This window comes from Coprinopsis cinerea (genome assembly GCF_000182895.1).
Source record: "Coprinopsis cinerea okayama7#130 chromosome 11 map unlocalized cont3.11, whole genome shotgun sequence".
Classification (NCBI taxonomy): domain Eukaryota; kingdom Fungi; phylum Basidiomycota; class Agaricomycetes; order Agaricales; family Psathyrellaceae; genus Coprinopsis; species Coprinopsis cinerea.
This window is the reverse complement of record NW_003307534.1, coordinates 1,216,879-1,235,110: the sequence shown is the minus strand read 5'-3', so window position 1 is coordinate 1,235,110 and position 18,232 is coordinate 1,216,879. Positions and strand designations below refer to the sequence as shown.

Below are 18,232 nucleotides of genomic sequence, written 5' to 3'. Positions count from 1 at the left end.
GATGCCTCGGGCCGAGAGTCGAGAGCCAATGGCACCTCAGCCGTCTCCTCGAATGCCACATACGGTATCTCGAAAGAAAGACGGCCTTGTTATGTTCTGACCGCCGAAAGCCATCATCGCGCACCGGCGGGTGGCTCATTTTTAATCAAGACTTTTTTAAAAGGAGGTCGGGTGGCTATCTTAGGGCCCTTGGTATTGTCGTAATCGCCAGAGATCAACGCCTGAAGAGCAGACATTAGGGTGGAGATTCACCTAATTCGAGGACCAGAGCATGACGGAAAGACCACGTTCGAGCGCCGAACCACAAGGTGGAGGAGCTTCTGAAGTAGCCGCCTAGCAAACACTTAAAACTTGGTGGATTTGCGAGAGTCTTCGATTTGACGGGAGCGGAGTTGGGGGTGGCATCAACAGGCGAAGTACAGGCTTGTAGACGAGATCTTGCCCCGTACGAAGACCTAACCTGTGTGAGGATCCATCAGATATTCGAGGAAGGTCGTGAAGCGGGCGGAGTCTTCGAGGAGAGATCTAGGGAAGAATTGGACGAATGTCGGGTCGGCGGTGGTAGGACTCTTTAAGCGGGGCTTGATATTCACAAGAGCTCGACGGGAGACGGGGAAACCGAAATTTCGACTTTGAGGTCGCCATAGAGTAGAGGTAACATGCCTCTTTCTTGAAGGCCGTATGTGCACACAGTCACAGGAGATACAGCCATAATTGCCGGATTTTCTGGGAAAGAAGACCCAAACCTAGATCGGGTGGGTCCCTCGACGCACTCTGTACCGCCGATCTGGCCAGGATGATTTCGAGGGCATAAAGATGGGGAATAATACTCTCAACGCGTCGGCCTGTGTTCCTTACGTTGGGCGGGAGAGGTGAATGTAGCAGCGTCGAAGACAAGGCATATGATTCCCCAATGTGGCGCTATACGTACGCCCCCGACTGGATCGCGAGCGACGCCTAAAGCTCGCGACGGAATCGCGGGCCAGAGCAGAGCACCGCTGCCGACGTCCAACAAGGCAGCACTATTGGACTGAAGAATATCATCCAGGCTGTCAAGCTTAGCTAACTCGACTGAATAGATTTCGAGAATGAATGCAACGCGGAACGCACGATGTCGATCTATCCTTCTGCCTACATAACGACAACAAAAGATGCAGAGCCAGATCTGAGAAAATCTCTAGGGGAGTGAGCCCATCCACGTAAAAGGCCGACTTGTTAGCCAGAGCGTGTAGAACAGACGTCTCTACATAGACCAAGGAATAGCGGGGACAAACGGAAGGGTCCTAGCCACCTCCTGTCACCCCGTTCCCTGAAACAGACAGGAACAAGGCCAGAGCTCATCGCCTTCGAACACGGCCACTTGTCCGCGGATGAGACAACCTCACCCAACCTCCCTGGGTGATACAGGAAGTTGAAACGCGCAGCAAGGTTGCTCTTGTTCCGTCACCGTACGTATAGTGCCTTGAGAGAGATCAGCGATGTAACAATGATGCGGAGGCCGTTTTTGATAAGACTGCACCAGCATCGACCAGGTGCAGAAAACCAGGCTGGGATCTATCTTTGGCGACCACTGGAGTTTGTGGGCATGCGCTTGGAAAAAAGCCCCAGCGAGCGCGATTTTTCTGCAGCTTGGTTGTCGCCATTGGTGGCCATTCAATTTACCCATCCTAGTCGTCTCAAACAAAATCGAATATTGCCGCATCTTGGTCATAAAACACGAGGTGGGGCTTACCAGTTGTAGTACAAGGAATAAACAAGGCGCAGGGGACGGTGGCGGTATGTTAAGCGCTCGTCGCTGATCTCGGTTGCTATGCTGTGAATATGGACATCCGTGTTTGGTTAGCAATCCCAAAAGGATATTCGGGAGGGATTTAGGAAACAGCTGAAAACAGGCCGTGGAATTACACCGACAGAAGACCGAAGACCTGGTGGTAGAATCCCGCGTTGAATAGAGTTTTTGGTTCTGGAAGCTCTGGTTGAAGATGTCTTTTGCTTGGGCAGTGGTGTAGGCCCCATGGCCGCGCGGAATGCGAGGTGATGGGCCAGGCAGGGCGAAACGCGGGAGGGAAAACAGGTGCCCACAGTCGCTCCTCTTGCTCGATAAGGTTGCGTGTTGGTTGGAATGAGGGGTGATGGATGGTCACCCGGCTAGGTCGACTCCTGATTGAGGTTACGATTTCCCCAGACCTGCAGCAGAGATCTTGTTTTCCCTGAGGTAAAGGACGGATTATAATAGAGATATATCATGGATATGTCGTGCGACGATGCGACAGCGCGCGCGAGGATATCTGTCTCATGACGTCTGTGAATTGTCGGAGGGTATCATCTTCCAGGTTGCTATATCACACTCTCAGACAATAACAATAGACTTTGCATAACAGGGAAGGCTCACAGAATAGGGTCCAAACAAAGGGAAGGACACTCCCTCGAGATAGACGTAAGGTTTCTGAGATCTGAGGGGTAGGAACGCGATTTCGTGGTTAACTCGGCGGCGAGGTATGATCGAGGTTGTCAGAGTGGGAACTTGGTTCTCTCCAGTGGCTGCTGAGCGCTGAGGATCGGTGACACAGAGAAGCCGGATTGAGTTCACCAAGGATTTCGAATGTGTTGATCCCAGGGAAGGGAAAGACCCTAGTCTAGCCAAAGCCCAACTGGAATCAATGGAGGTTTTCCCCTTTTTTAGGCATGGAGTGGGGGACAGCCGTGTCTACAGTTCGGAGCCAGGTCGTCGGAGCTCGTACAAGTGGGCGCAGAGTCTCCAAATGTTTTTATCGCCTCTTCCATTCCCTACGACGGTTTCAGCAGTGCACAATCGTTCCTTGGACCAGCACCGAGAGAGAAAAAGAATGCAAAAACGACTCCGAATCTTGTGTCCGACTCGCTGCGGTCAGCCACGAAGCCGCGGGAAAATATCGGGACATTCCGACCGCCGGCATGACGGCAACGGTCGGCTCCAGTTGGGCCAGGTTGGGCCAGTTGGTTCCGCGTTGTTCATTGACCTTTGGCCACCAGCTGTGGTTTCTCTTTTACACCGACTACCGATGTCAAAATAACGCTATGGGGACTCTGGAATACCCCCAACTCATATCTCTGGCGCTTTGCGCGCTCTCTGGCCTGATTTGGGTCAAGAAGAAACCATGATTCTCCCATATACTTCTCCTGGCGCATACGGCGTATATTGTCTACCAGCTGTTCATCGCGTTCCCGATGAACGTGTTTACAGACTTGGGCGTACCATTGAACGGATCTGCGGAACTGTTGAGGATGCGAATGGCCCGGCGGAGGCCGCTGGATCCTGAATTGGAGGGGTTGTTCAAGCGGTTGAGGTCGCTGGACCATAGACTGCTTTATGTTCGGTTCGTGCCACTTGGGTTTGCTGGTTGTGGAGGACTAATGAATGTGGATTAGGTTTGGACATGATATTATTGCGGGGTGTGACTATTGCCAGTCGTTTGGTGATTATGCGCTGTTGGCGTTACCCCGGCCACTGCTGGCCTATATTCGTGAAATGGCGTTCGTTGGGGTGAGTTGTTCACTCAGCTGCTGGGACAACCATTGAGCTAAAGGTTTATCCAGATTCTGACGCTTCCTGGGTCCCCGAAAGCACACCTTCGACCTCTGGGGCTTGCAATTCTGATGCTCTCGGCGCTCGCAGAAGCTTATTTCATCCTGTCAGCTACCATTGCTATCAACCGCAAGAAGAGCCTCTCATTACGATGGTGAGACTCAACCAACCACCTGCCTGATACTACATAGAGCTTACCCGACTATGCGTCAATTACAGTGGCATGATACCCTTCTCCGCGCGCGACTAGCCCTGTTCCTGGTATCCTGCTGCTTCCTTTCCTACTCCACCTACCCCGGATACCGTTCATTCACCGAATACCGATCATCTCCTCATTCATGCCCATACCCGACCCCCGAGCCTCGCAGAACCGGATACCAACAGGGCGCGTGCTGCAGCGCCTCCAAAGCACACTCGACCACCTTGTCCCGGGCCTCCATCTCCTCAAGTACACACGGGCCGCGGTGATGCGTGTGCCTGCGATGCAGGACCGCGCCGGGGCGTGGTGGGAGGGGGAGAAGAGGGAGGGCGATGCGGTGCTGGCTGATGAGGGGTTTAAGAGGACGGCGAATGGGATGCAGTTGGCGTATGATGAGAAGGATGGGGTGTTGAGGGAGAGCACGAAGGCTGCATTGAACTCTTTGATGCCTGGGATGGTGCCCAGCGAGCATTGGAGGAGGGAGGGGACGTGAGTTTGTATGAGATATTTCATTGGAATTTAGAGGGTTCGTTTTCCATCTCGCTGCGTTTGCACACAATTCGCTGGAGAGAAGGCTGAAGGACCGATAGTCGGCGTGCTCGTTCCATGGCTGTAGGGATAGTTCTGGGGTCGCCTGGGCCGTTTTTCATTTGATCTTTTGTGCGTCCATCGTGATCCTTTCCCCTTTCAGTCCATCGCCTGGCCTCATCGTTCATAATGCCTATGTCGATTCATTCCAGTTCGTGCCAAGCTTTTCATGGATGGATTTGGGAACTTTCCAATTGGAATTTGAGGGGCATTTACACTCCCACGTGGGATCACAAGAGGTCCTCTCCACTCTGTAAATCCGGTGCACATGTCGTGATGCTCCCTTCACGCGACCTCCGTTTACTGTGATATTCATCCGCCATGCTCAGCTGGCCGCGAGAGAAGACTGTGACTAACAGTGACGGGGAGGTGATAGCAGGAACAGTCGATACCCTATTGGATCTTTATCGGGATCTGAATTCACACAAATTCATTGGTGGAGCTGAACGGGATTAAACCGTGTATACGAGTGGGGTGGAAGCAGTTAAGACGGTGGTTGTGTCACTGTGCCTTTGTTCGGGGAGAAGAGACTTTAATATAACGATGGAGAGAGGCTTCGCGAAGGCTTCTTCTTCTTTTCTTCCCCCCACTTCGTTTCCCTTCTTGTCGCTCTTCCTTCCCTTTTCCCTTTTCCACTTCCCCTTCTCTGTTCCCCCTCCACGCGCGTTGTCGCCTTCCTTTGACCTTGTGGGGATCATTGGATGTCGAGAAAAGCTGTTTAGGGATTTGACAGGATGAGTCGGATCGGAGCGAATTTGGGTGATTATATTGAAAAGGCGGTTTACTATCAGCGGTGTACGCAGGTACGTTTTCGGTTTTGTTGTTTTGTTGTGAGGGGCGGTGGGCTGATGGGTTTGGTTGAGCACAGTATGTCAATGGTTCGTCTGCCCTCGCCTCTACGAATGGCAGTGCGGAAAATTAATTGTCAATTTTGTCGTCTTGTAGTGGCCAGCTTTGCATTTGTGGTACACATCTAGTTCTCACCTCTGTCAATCCCCGTTCTCATCGTGTGCTCCTTGGACAGGTGGTGGATTATCTCCAAACGTTCCCTTCTGAAGTATGTCCATCTCGTCCCGTCGAGTCCGTATTGACGACTGAATTCCGAATTTCCTTCGACAGGTCTCGTTAGTCTGGCCTCGACAATGGAGTACAGTCAAAGTCCTGTTCATGTTATCACGATACCTGCCTTTTGTGTATGCGCCGCTGACGTTATGGGGTGAGTGGTATTAGATTCCCCTTGGTATTCGGCGTCTCTGATACAGGATGGTGCAGTCGGTCTTCAGAAGGGAGCTTCATTATCTGTAAGGCACTGTGTACTTGGCTATTGCTTCAAGAACTAGTAGGTTAATGGAGGGTTCGCATGGGGGTACAGGCGTGTGCTATGGCGTTTGGAGCTAGTTCTGGTGAGTTCTTTCCTTTGTTGACTATTTGTCAACCTGAGACTGATCCTATCCTGGTAGTTCTCATCGTTGTGAGCATGATGCTCGCTGAAGGTACTTGCTACGGATAGACACTTTTTTGAGAACAAGTTTCTGAGTGGAATGGCGACTAGCGATCATGTTCATTCGATTATACGCCCTCTCTGGACATAAGAAACGCATGTGCGCGTGGCTTCTATTTCAATTCCTGGTGCGTACCTACCCGCCAGCTTCAAAACATGGTATTGAGCGTTGGCTGAACATGGGATTACAGGGGGTACATGTGACAGTATTCGTTGTGTTTTCGCTGTTCGTCAAGAGTGTCAAATGTGCGTCTCTTTCTCCAGTCACTAGCTGAAAATGGGTTGGGGTTGACGAGAGATGGATCATGATCAGTCATACCGTCCCCGCTGTCGAGTATACCAGGCTGCATACCGTACCGGTTCGATTCGCACAAATTGTTGATTGTGTTTGGGATGGTCGTGGCTAGCCAGCTTGGTAAGCTGCTTCGCTTTACCAACGTCGAAAACGGCGATGATGGTGCTAATGAGATGGCCCCTTTGAAACAGCTATAATTCTGATGACCACCTGGATAGGCATCCATAAATTCCGTTCGTCTGGTTCTCCGATTTTGTTGGTGTTTTATCGGGATGGGTTCTTCTATTTTGTCAGTTTGACGCGTGCGTATCGTTTTCGTCTGCCAATGTATTGCAGGCTGATATGCGAGTTAACAGTGGTTACTATCGGGAATATTATTTTCGATCGCAGGGCTCCGGTAAGCCTAACCACCTCTAGGTTATCAGAGAGACGGGTACTGACACAACAAAACCTCACGTTCTGTAGCCGGAGTTGAGATTCATGTTGACCTTGTGCGTACCCAACCCTTCGTTGACGGGTTCGCCCAGCTAATCCACCACTCATGCAGGCCACAAGGGGTACTCCATTCCGTCCTCGCATGTCGTCTCATCCTCCACATCTACGACTTTGCACGTCGGGAACTGTACGACTCCAGAGGGTGGGGCGGTGATAAAACTGGAACGGGGCTCGATTTTGCGAGGGATCCTACGACACATCATGATACGTTTGGTGACTCGGAAGAGACGACTGTGGCGGGGTTTGGTACCAGATCGGGTGTGAGTGTGTAGATGGGGATTGGGACTTAGGACTCTGGCATATCGTATTTCATTGAAGACATGGGGTGGGAGGACACCAGGCTGGAAACTGGCGAAGTCTGTACTAGTAAATCATTTCCTGCTACTTTAGAGCTACATCTCGGGACCTTCTGTACTATACACACGGGTTTCTTTTATCGACGTTACCTGTCATGTCGATTTACCCTCAATATATTGGCGCACAAGCGCCCAAGCTACATCGTGGGCTTTGGGAGCATGTGACGTCATACTATGTAGCACATGGGAAAGCGACGTCAAGTGCACTGCCGCAGCTCCTCTGCTCTTCAACTCATACATATAGCGACCCCATTCTCAGCTACATTCAACACACAACTAGAAGCTAACCAAGAATGGTCCGAACGTCCGACGTTGCGCTCATCCTCGTATGTGTTTTCTTTGCTCGGGTGACCCAAGTTTGTGAGGTTTCTAACGAATGTTTGAATGGAATAGATTGCAATTCTGTTCCCCCCTGCTGCTGCTGCTATTATAACTGGATGCAGCTGTGACTTGCTCATTAATATCTTGCTTACCATGTACGTCTAGTTTCTGACTCATGCCAGTGCCTTTGAAGGCATAGGACATGCCTCACCCGTCCCTAACGATGTCTGACACCCAACCTCTTCGATTTTATAGCCTAGGATACTTCCCGGGACACATCCATGCCTTCTGGCTAATTTACAAGAAGATGCAGGCGGAGGAGAGGTATGGGAATGGAGGGTTCCACTGTACGTCTTCTTTTCATCTTCAATTATACTCTCTTTCTCCAAGATACAATGGCTACACCTTTCTTCTCGTTCTACCATTCCCCACGCGCAAATCAACACCCAAGACTTATTAACTCCTTTTCGATTTACAGACGTTGGAAGCGGTCAATACGAGCCCCTCTACCCTAACCAAGGCTACCCCCAACAAGCACCACCCCCACAGCACAACCAGCAAGCTCCGTACTACGGAGCAACTGGTCAGTACAGCGCTGCTTAGATGTGCACCCTTGGATATGCTCATCGTTCGACCCTTTTACTCGGACTTACGGCGATGATTTGGAGCACACGCACAACTCGTGTGTTTGGGTTGTGCCCCTGCTTATCTGCGACCAACTTAATCTATCTGTTCATTGACGCCTGACGATGTTGTGATTGTACCACTCTCATCTGTACTACCCCTCCCTGGACCTTGACGCTCTCCTTTCTGTTACGAACCTGTTTCTACATTCCTTTCTTTTCTCCCCACTGGGAACTCGTGTGTCCCCTCCAGTTCAAGATTCAACTGTGAGCGATGGGAAGGTCACATACCCCGCGCTTTCCTAGTTCTTCACTTGCCTTCAAACCTTTCATATCTTGCCGTTGATATAAGCTGTTGTATATTACACATATTCGTGTTTCTCACTGCCAGAATGTACCGTTGACGCTGTACATACAGCGTGTTATCCTATCTCTAGAGAAATTCCTCGGACACACCCCCTGCATGTCTACTGCTAATGACCACAAACATACCGCCAACTTCCCCTCGACTGGTTTCATCTGAATAGGGAATGTTCCCAATGGTCCCTTCCAAGTGATGGCAATGGCGACTACAATGAATTAGAAAAGAACAGTACAGATACTTCAGACACGCAAAACTACAGCTACATGACAACAGGTGGAAATGGGATCCAATGCAATGCGAGTACTCTACAGCATGATGAGATGAAGCAAGATGAGGATGCAATGAATGATGATGACGATGCAGATGAAGGGTATCGTGAATATGTGAATATGATGAATGACCAGCACAATTAACGAAGGAAACTAAGATAAGATAGTCGTGAAAACGTGAATGCTCGTAAGGCCGAGGGATCATCAAGACCCCTGGATCGCAACGTGGATAGTCTGTCCATGGAAGAAAAAAGAGAATGAAGAAAAGGGAGAATGAAAGGAGGAAAAAAAACGAGATGAGCACCCAGGGGGTTACACACTTCTAGCGCTTGGAGAAGAAAAACTTGCCACCCTTGTCCTTCTTCTCTTTGGCCACACTCCCACTCCGACTGAGACTCCCATCACCAAGTGTGCTCATGGAGAACTTGGACTTTAACCTCCTCTCCCTCCTCTCGTCTTCGTCTTCCATGGCCTCAACTTCGTCTTGGTCTTCGGGTTCAACTTCCCCACCCCCACCACTTCCTCCAAGCCCCACATCCCCACGAGAGTCAAAGTCCAGCTCCAACTCCTCATCTTCGGTGGTCGTAGGCATCGCGGTGGTCCGAGCGGGACCTCGCGGTCTAGGTGTCGAGCCGCTTGCCGAATGACTAGGGGTAACGAAGGGATTCCCCGAGGGGCCAGCGCCAGCACCTACTACTTCTCCCCACCCTCGTCCACCAAAGTACGAACTCGGCCTCCCACCAGCGTACGACAAGCGTTCTGCAGGCCCTCCGCATCCATACCCGTACCTGTGTCCGAATGTAGACCCACGAGCAGTCGGAGGGTACCCCGTCGTCTGCGAGTATATCGAAATTGAATCCGCACTTGCCCGTCTGTGTCTGTACGTGTAGCTGCTGGTGTCGTTGGCCAAGGGGTGGGAGGTACCCACACCTGCCGCGTCCTCGACAAACGGCCTGATCACAATCGAGTCAACTGCCGACTCTCTGTTGTACTCTCCACGGTAGTAAGATAAACCGGGATCAGACATGATAGAATCAGGGCTGGAGGGGACGTCCGGGTGTGCGTTGCGCGTCGCGGTTGAGGGCGTGTCGACGAGAGTTTGGTTGAAGGGGTCGGGTGATTGGAAGGGGTCTCCGCTTGTGGTTGTGGCTGCTGTGATTGTTGTGGTAGTTGTTGTTGCACCTCCTGTGGCAGCAGATGTGGATACGGTGGCAGGCACAACAGTTTGAGCACTCTGCCCAAGCTCTGGAACAGCGTTTCCTTTGGACCGGATAGGTCGAACTGGGAAAGGCGCAGGCCTGAACTTGAAACTCGGAGGGGGTCGGGTCGTCTTCGGTACGGCAGCCGTGGAACTGCTTGTCGTCGTCGTCGTCGAACCCACGGCAGTCGACGAGGACGTAGAAGAGAGGGTAGAAGCAGGTATCCCACTTAGCCGTGATGGATTCTTGAAGAGGTCCTTCCAGGTTTCTTGGTTCTTTGTCTGGGTTGAAACGTCTTCACCATAGATTGGGACCTGGTCGGGATCCAGTTGTGATCCGGAGGAGGTTGGAGGTGAAGTGGAAGCTAGCCCCGGAGGGGTAGGTGAGCCACCACGACCAGAGGAAATAGGTGTGCCACCACGACCAACAGGAGTAGCACCACGGCCAGGTGGAAGAGGCGCCTTCCTCGGCTCTTCCCCGTAACTCCCAATCAGACCTATGATATCCTCCTCTTGCTCAAGCGGGATGTGAGGCATCGGCGGGGAGATTACCTTGCCTGTTATACGCGTCGAGGATGGATTTGGACGTGAAGCAGAGGCGGATGCCGAAGTTGAAGCAGAGGACGGTGCGGGTGAGTTCGTTCGAAGCGCGGGACTGGGTGAACCTGTAGCTATTTGGATCGCAGCGTTAGATGAGGTTGTACGAGTTAGTGGACGAGGAGACGGACCACCGTGACCAACAACGCTGCTAACACTTCCACTCCCATGACTCCCCCCTCTGTAATGACCCAGGTTGACACGACTCCCGTACCCAATCACGCCCTCCTCGAGGTCATCAACATCTTTGCTATCCCGAATAGTACTAGTTCTCGTCGTGCCCCTGCTCAACTCTCGCCTATGTTGGAGAGCCCGAGAGCTTGGTGAGGGACTGAGCGTGAGCGTCCGCAAAGCCGGCGAGTTGGTTGTACTGTTCGGATTGCTGGCGGTGGCGGAAGTGCTGGAACTCGTGCTGTTATTCTTGAAATGCCGCTCGCTCAACATGCGGTAGGGCGTCCACCCGCTCAACGAGTTCGCCGGGTTGGTGTTATTATTGGTACTGGAGGTGTGGGTGGAGGGAACGAGTATGAGCGGTTTCTTGCCCTTCAAGGGAGGCGGACCGCTGGGCGCGTAACCACCAGGCGGGTCGAGCGAGGCAAAGGCGATGAGCGGTTTCTTCGGTGGTGAGTCAGAAATGGACGTAATCAGTGGCTTCTTCGACGTCGAGCCACTGCCTGATGAGGCACGCCGTCTGATGGGGATCGACCACTTCCTTCTCGTCCTTTCCCTCCCTCGTTCTTCTAGTTCCAGGTTGTCGCGGTGTCGGCGGGAGCTACCGCTAAAGAGCCATTCAGACCAGCTGATCAGGTTCCACCGCCACCCTTTCTTTCCGCCCTCTTCTTCGTCGTAGTTGCGCCCGAGACCGTTGAAGACATAGGTGTCTCCCTTGGTGCTAGCCTCTTTCCGCGATCGAGCTCGCCGTCGCCTCCACCAAATCAGGAGTATAATCACCAGGACCAAGACGCATCCCAAAACGATGAGGAGGATTTGCCACCACTCCAACCCGCTTTTACCCTTGGTGGGTGTGTTGATCCCTGATATGCTTGGGAGAGGTGCGCCGCCTGTAGATGTACCCGATGAAGGTACGAGGACGAGCTCGGAGAGGCAGACACCCAAGTCGGGGACCATGACTCCTGGCGCCAGTCCATGCGCTGCATTGTCCCCATCCGCGGACGACGACGGAGGAGCACACGGCGCATCGACACATCTACCCTCCCGTAAAACCTTGAGCCCTTCGCAACTCAAACACTGCTCCTCCCTCGGACCCATACAACTCCCGCATGACTCGTGGCACCGCGCACATCGCCCCGTATCTCCATCAAACCACTCGTTCTTGTTGCGGCAGTGTGGGAGGCAGATCCCGTCGAGAAGGAGGGGGCGTGTGCCGGTGCTCGAGCAGGAGGTGCATTGGTCGTAGGAGGGACCGGAGCAGGAGGCACAGTCGGGGTGGCAGGGTATGCAGGCTCCGTTTTGTTCAAAGGTGGAGGAGGGGCAGGGTACGGGGTTGCAGGTTCCGCGGGTGGGGTTTAACAGGTTGGGGGAGGGACAGGAAGTGCAGAATGTGGACGTGCCAGAGCAGGAGCTGCAAGAGGAGTCGCAGCCTGTGGAGAGGAGAGGGGTTAGTGTGTTTATCGGGGTTTGTTGGTGACATACGTACGTTCACAGACGGGGGTGCCACCGTTGCCTATGGATGCAAACATGTTTGAAGGGCAGTCCTGCACACATTGCCCGTTTGGATGGAGAACCAGTCCTGGTAGACACGCGGTGCATCTTCGGTCATCGAACACGGTTGCGTCGTCGAAATTGCTGAATGAACATGCTGAGCATCCCTTGCCACACGCTTGACTGATAGTTAGTGGTTAAGAAACTAGATTCAAAGAAGTGAAAGACACGTACTGTCGCAGACTTTCTTCGCGTTGTCCGCTACGAGGGATGTTCCATCGCATACTCCATTGCTGAGCGTCTCGACACATCGTCCTTGGGGGTCCATGTACCTCCCCCTTCCGCACGTTCCGCACCCCTCGACGCCAGGGCCGAAGCATGTGTCGCAAGCACGATCACATACTTGACAGTTGTCGCCATCTGGGTAGAGACCTACTCCGCAAAGCTCCCCTGTAGGCAGGGGTTGAGCAAAGATCAGACAGCTCAGCCGATCCGGGGTAAGCGCCAGCCCTCGATCGGGTATGCATGAGGTGCATACCCCCGTTCCATCCTCGCATGCCTGGCACCCCTGCCCGCATTTCCTACAATCGCCGTTGGAGGTTTTGAAGAACCCTTGCGCACATTCTGAGCACTGCGGGCCTCCATTGGGCGATCTCCATCCAGGCAAACACTGGCACTCGTCGTCCTCCCCGCATACGCCGTTCTCGCAGTTGCAGGTGGAGGGCGCGCCCGGTTCGGTGAAGCGTGTTAAGCAGCGGCCTGTGCCACCGATTCCTTCGTCGCAGGAAGTGCAATTGTCCGGGCAGGGCTCGCATTCCGGGCCCCAATGCCCCGCGGCGCACTGCTCGCATGCGTCGCCTGCAAACCCGGGTGCGCAGAGACATGACCCCTCTGGTGTGCAGTATCCTTTACTCGAGCACGGCGTAGGGTTGCGTTTCGTCTGGCAGGTGATAGATTCGAGGTTATGCAGCGCAATTGAAGAGGAGACGGACGCGATTGCGGCGGGGAGCTGTTTGAAGTCGGGGATGGCGTCCCATACTGTTACGCGGCGGGTGTCGTTCTGGTTGCGGGTGTAGAAGAGGGTGGTGACGAGGTCTCTGGCGGTGAGGAGGCCTGAGGCGTTGAGTGGGATGCTAAAGTCCGACTCGACTGGCCCAGAGTCGTCGTCGATGACCCCGGCAAAGGCGGATTCGCCTGTGTAGCGGGGGAACTCGAAGATGGCGATGCCGAGGTCAAGGAAGAGTTCGAGCGGGAGTCTGGTCGAGTTGGTGAATCCTTGGGAGCCGAGCGATGTGATTCCACTTGTGGTTAGTGTGTTGTGAAGGAATTGTGGAGAGGTCGTTGAGGTGTACGTTCCCGGTAACAAGTGCAGCTGTTGGGAACTGTTGGGTATGCTGATCCTTGCACCAACTACAGAGATAGTCAGATAAAGAATTAGAAAGGGAAAGAGGGGACATACCTGTTATATTAGAGTAGCCTTGTATACAAGTCCCGGGTATACACACTACGATCGGTTCGTTATTCTGTGAATCTAATCCGCTTATCAGTCTCTCCTCAGCATCCAGATACCAAATGGACTCACAAGATATCTGCGCTAAAACGAGTGTCCATAGCAGGCCTAGCAGGCCTCGCAGTCTACGCATTGCGCTTCACGATTAAGAAAAAAACCGAATGCAAGGATGGTGGTGGTAACAAGGAATAAGGTAAAAATGGCTGCATGACTAGGAAGCCTCGTCACTTCACCCGTTTCCTCCGTCGCCCAACGGCGAAGGAGAAAAGAATAAAGTGGTTGGGCCTTGACTGCGACTGCGCCATTGTGGTTCACAATAAGGAAGACCGACGCGACCTTTGACGCGCCATTGTTCTCACTGCCGGTGGCTGTGCATCCGGGCCTTTCGGGGATCACTGAGATAGGGGCGAGCGCTGCCAAGTTGAGCGCACACAGAAGCCCAACAGAGGATCGACGCATCTTGCTTTTGACTTTTACTTCAGACGCAGCTTAAAGAGATGAATATCCTCCCGAGGTGCGCGTGAGTTAGACTTTTAGCCCCTTGTTTCATCCCCCAACTCACTCTCTGAAGTTTCAGTCATGTAGCTTTCTGACCCTATGCACCGCCGGAATCAAGGGGGCAAGGATAGTCGTTCCTCAGGACACTCGGCTCTACCGTACTAACACAGCTCTTTTGACCAATGAAGTCTAAGCTGAGAGCTCTGTATCTGCAAATCGATTTAAAGAAAAGTAGGCGCTCATGCATTCCCTCGTATACTCCTGGCTGTTTCAGAGATCGAAGGACAAAAATAGGATGCCGCCGCGAGAGAGAGAGATCAAACAACTTTAGTACGTAGGATCTGAGTCACGTGGGAAATTGGGAACTTGGGACCCATCTGTCGCTCGGCCCATAATTTAGATTACATTCCGATAGAAATGTGTACATAGAGTCGTTCTGATTACTAAATATGAGGTCTGTAACCAGAAGAGTTCAGGACAACGTCTGAACTCAGATTAGAGAAAAACTAACCTGGTTCGCCTCGAGCCGCTGGTGAGAGTGTGGATCCAGCGCCAGTTTGAAGGGGATAGGTCGAGGTTGGTGGATAGGACACGGGGAAACGAAGCATACACCCGTACGTCGGGTTGGTTCGAAGGGCATGTCATGGTGGACTTGCAGTTTGCATGAGACCCTCGAGCTCAGCTTCATCGTGGTCTGACTGACATTGGTCATCCTCCTTCCTTATCCGGAGCTACCCTGACTCGCTCGGGTTTGTGCTGTGAACGTGAACGGGCTCCTCATTGCCAGTCTCTGCGCGACCCAGCGCCAAAAAACTTCGAGCCAAACCCCGGAACAAGCAGAGAAGAAAAAGATGCACAACCAATACGGAACCGTCCACGGAAGTAGATCATATACAGAAGCCACAACAACATCAGTATATATATATATATAAAGAAAGCGGAGAACAATGTCCTATCGTGCTCGTACATATATATAACTACAATAAGTTAGTAAAACCATCCAGCCAGGGGGGTCAGTTATCAGTGCCGTCCTACAATCATCAGAATCCGTCCACCAGAAAGCATCCTGCAATCACCAGAAAATCATCCCACAGCACCAGGCAAAGCAAAAAGAAGATAAGAAATGAAAGTCCTACAAGCACCACATATTCCATCCGATCCGATATGCTACAAAAAGGGAGTTGGTTTCCACAAGTACAGCCACGATGAGAACGTTGAGTGGTTGAGAATAAATAAGTCGAAGCTTGAAGGAAGGTTCTTTGTTTAAGGCAAGAAAGAGTTTAGATCGAACTCGGGATCGAGCTCGAGATCGAGTTGAGTTGCCCGGCAAATCGAAAGCATGTCCCTTAAAGGATGTTCGTCTGCGACAGCATCTTCACTAGGATCACTTCTCGTACTGCAGAAACAAAAGCATATCCGTTAGTTCAACCGAAACGCAGGGAGGGAAGAGGCAAGAGAAAGGGGATGGAACGCACTCCTGTTGATAACAGTCGAAGTAGCCTTCGTGTCCACCGCACATGTAAGATGAGGATGGATCTTGCGTCTACGCGGTGAATGTTTCTGGTGGAGCGAGACAAATACATCGAGGAGGTCTATTACAGTGTGTGTCAGTATCTGTCTCCAATCAACGAAACAACCAGAAGTCGTCCAAAATCCCAGAGGAAAGACACTTACATTTCGCGACCGGCTTAGTCTCATTAGGCTTATCCACGTAACTCGTCACAAACGACCCAAACTGCACGCCCGACTTGAGCTTGGCGTCGAGGATGTCGAGTTTGTTGAGGAAGAGCACGAATTCGACGTGCGCGAGGAGTTTGTTGGAGCAGAGGGTTTGCCAGAGGCGGAGGGAGTCTGTCTGTTGTGGGGGTCGACCATGTTTGTGGGTGGGTGGGTAGGTTTTACGGGCGGGTAAGGAGAGGTTCGGAAATTTAGAGCCGAGAGTTTCGGCGTGCGCATGACGTTTGGGAGGAAGGGGGTTAGAGCGAGGAGGTGATGTAAAGCACCGGGTTTCATGGAGAGTAAGAAGTAACAATCAGTGCTCCGCTTGGAGATACGGGATGGTGTTACGCACCAATCGGTTAACGCTTTCATCTTCCGCCAGGACTTGGTTGAAACCGGACATGGGAGCGAGGAAGATGATCATGTTAACTGAGTAATGTGACATGGTTTGGTGGGCAAAGGTGGAGCCGAGTTGGGTTGGTAGAGACCGTGAGTGATAGCAAAGGGGGGATGAGGTTATGCGTGATGGATTGGTGAGATAGTGTACGTACCGTCGTCGAAGAACTGCGCCCAAGCAGCTAGAGACAGAGAGAACGAGAGTCGTTGGTATAGGGGCGATGGGAAAGGGGTGGTAGACACACCTCGTTGACTCCGACTTCCTCCAACGTCGTAGATGACCCATTCTTTTGCGCTCGAGTCTGCTACGTTCTCGCAGTGGATGACGTGCTCTTCAGGTCCGACGGTTGTTACTCGTGCCTTCAGGACGTCCTCTGAACAGGCTATGAGCTCCCAAGGACAGGTACAGGACGGAGTTGACGCACCCGGTAATGGCCTGTAGCTTTCCTCTGTGATCCTCGCCGCCTGGTCCAAAAAACTTTGCGTATCCCATTAACGACCAGACCAGAAGGGATGAGGGAGGACACTCACAATCCCGGCTGCTCATCCAACGCTATATCCGCAGCTTTCAGAATCTGCTGCACACCAGGATCATTCCACAGCTTCACGATATCCTCTCCGCACGCAGCCAGAATTCGACTGGCCTGCCCAAACTCGCTCATATCGCTACTGCCATTCCCTCCGTTTCCTCCATTCCCACTGCCGAGTTTACGGCCACTAAGCAAGGCTTTCTTCCATCCGTATCCAGAGGGGAAGGCGATTTCGGGAGCTTTGGCGGGGTTGTAGGCGGGGCTGAAAGGGGACGAAGAATTGGAAAGCGAGCCCCCGGATAGCGCGCGGGCGAGCGAGTCCTCGACTTGGCGCAGCGGTGCCAATCGCACCAGCAACTTGCGCAGTTCAGTGTTTTGTCCATTCTTTTTGGACGGGGGCGACGAAGCACTGCTGTGGAGGGAGGAACTGGAGGATTGTGTTGAGAGTGAGTGGGAGTGCTGGTTGGTTGAGTCGCGCAGGTTTGTGAGGCGGCTCGAGAGAAAGTTGACGAGAAAGTTGATGGAGCGGACGAGGTTGAGATGGATTACAGGTCGCCAGATTTCTGCCTGTATACGAGTTAGGGGCGACTAGAGAGATAGGAGACAGAGCGTACATCGTTCTCGAAAGCTTTAGGTGCGAATTGAAGCTGAAAGTTCTTTAAAACAGTTGATTTTCCAGACTCTGCTTGGCCTAGGGGTAATCACCGCACCCTCAGTCAACAGTCAAAAATATAATAATAACAAGTGACGTACCTAGCAAAAGAATCTTTGCCCTTGGCCGTTTCCTTCTCTCCTTCTCGGCGCTTATCTCTTTATCGATGCGGTCGTTGGTTTCTTTGGCCCGGGCTTCTCGTTCGAGGCGGTTTCTGCGTTGCTCATCCGATTCGTCGGCTGGAGGTGGGGGAGGCCATGCGACTGATGGCGACGATTTGAGGCCGACTAGAACCATTTCTCTGCCGAATACGAGGTTAGTAGGAAGAGAGGGTTTGTGGTAGAGGTCTGAGTCGGCGGAGGGGCGGGAGGCGGAACGGCGGGTTGACGTTGCACGCGCGCAATTTAAAGGAGTTCCCCGAGTGACACCACAGGCACACCGTCCCTCGAATTAATCAACCCTCGAGAAAAAGATCAGGGCAGGGGTACTTAATGTGGAATCCGTGGGTAACCGGTGAGGGCTTGAGTCGCAACGAAGGGAATGGGAGTCTACACGAGGCGGGCGCCCACTTTTGATTACTTACCTTGGGCTTATAGCAGTGTCCCAGGAGTCAGGGTATCTGAAATTCTATCCGGGGTTGTCTCGTCGCCATCTGATCAAAACCCCTTGGAGAGCATCCTCTTTTCTTAAACACTTGGGATGCTCGTGGTACGCATCCATCGTCATGCGCGGTAAATGGATCATTAGTAAACTATTCTGTAGGACATGAGATAGTGGCGACTATCGCTCAGATTCACCTGCATTCCTCCGTCTTGCCCGTGATATGTTTATTGCTGGACATCGACGTTGGTGCGTCTCCTATTCCTCCTTCAATGCACATGGACTGATCAGCTG

The 18,232-nt window shown here is 52.5% G+C and overlaps 6 protein-coding genes across 6 annotated transcripts; 4 read left to right on the top strand and 2 right to left on the bottom strand.

Moving 5' to 3' along the window:
* Positions 1 to 3,207: 3,207 nt before the first annotated feature.
* Positions 3,208 to 3,723, top strand: CC1G_15716 (hypothetical protein; the record flags this gene model as incomplete). The annotated part of the gene is made up of 3 exons (XM_002910241.1): positions 3,208 to 3,356; positions 3,409 to 3,523; positions 3,577 to 3,723. 3 exons carry the CDS (start codon positions 3,208 to 3,210, stop codon positions 3,721 to 3,723), a joined length of 411 nt encoding a protein of 136 aa, XP_002910287.1.
* A 324-nt stretch (positions 3,724 to 4,047) lies between these two features.
* Positions 4,048 to 4,808, top strand: CC1G_15715 (hypothetical protein; the record flags this gene model as incomplete). Its single annotated transcript, XM_002910240.1, has 2 exons — positions 4,048 to 4,253; positions 4,682 to 4,808. The coding sequence occupies 2 exons, from the start codon at positions 4,048 to 4,050 to the stop codon at positions 4,806 to 4,808; spliced, it is 333 nt and encodes a 110-aa protein (XP_002910286.1).
* Positions 4,809 to 5,733: 925 nt separating this feature from the next.
* On the top strand, positions 5,734 to 6,915 carry CC1G_15714 (hypothetical protein; the record flags this gene model as incomplete). The annotated part of the gene is made up of 9 exons (XM_002910239.1): positions 5,734 to 5,755; positions 5,813 to 5,845; positions 5,905 to 5,981; positions 6,045 to 6,099; positions 6,167 to 6,310; positions 6,367 to 6,450; positions 6,505 to 6,545; positions 6,614 to 6,639; positions 6,696 to 6,915. The coding sequence occupies 9 exons, from the start codon at positions 5,734 to 5,736 to the stop codon at positions 6,913 to 6,915; spliced, it is 702 nt and encodes a 233-aa protein (XP_002910285.1).
* A 377-nt stretch (positions 6,916 to 7,292) lies between these two features.
* On the top strand, positions 7,293 to 7,923 carry CC1G_15713 (hypothetical protein; the record flags this gene model as incomplete). The annotated part of the gene is made up of 4 exons (XM_002910238.1): positions 7,293 to 7,325; positions 7,393 to 7,475; positions 7,576 to 7,667; positions 7,799 to 7,923. 4 exons carry the CDS (start codon positions 7,293 to 7,295, stop codon positions 7,921 to 7,923), a joined length of 333 nt encoding a protein of 110 aa, XP_002910284.1.
* Positions 7,924 to 8,898: 975 nt separating this feature from the next.
* CC1G_10887 (insect antifreeze protein) lies at positions 8,899 to 13,676 on the bottom strand (the record flags this gene model as incomplete). The annotated part of the gene is made up of 8 exons (XM_001838972.2): positions 8,899 to 10,271; positions 10,327 to 10,445; positions 10,586 to 11,972; positions 12,029 to 12,211; positions 12,268 to 12,483; positions 12,619 to 13,443; positions 13,493 to 13,564; positions 13,616 to 13,676. 8 exons carry the CDS (start codon positions 13,674 to 13,676, stop codon positions 8,899 to 8,901), a joined length of 4,236 nt encoding a protein of 1,411 aa, XP_001839024.2.
* A 1,711-nt stretch (positions 13,677 to 15,387) lies between these two features.
* CC1G_10888 (hypothetical protein) lies at positions 15,388 to 17,635 on the bottom strand (the record flags this gene model as incomplete). Its single annotated transcript, XM_001838973.1, has 10 exons — positions 15,388 to 15,437; positions 15,517 to 15,633; positions 15,716 to 15,896; positions 16,113 to 16,189; positions 16,312 to 16,338; positions 16,402 to 16,530; positions 16,582 to 16,634; positions 16,688 to 17,253; positions 17,301 to 17,377; positions 17,440 to 17,635. The coding sequence occupies 10 exons, from the start codon at positions 17,633 to 17,635 to the stop codon at positions 15,388 to 15,390; spliced, it is 1,473 nt and encodes a 490-aa protein (XP_001839025.1).
* Between the last annotated feature and the right edge of the window lie 597 nt (positions 17,636 to 18,232).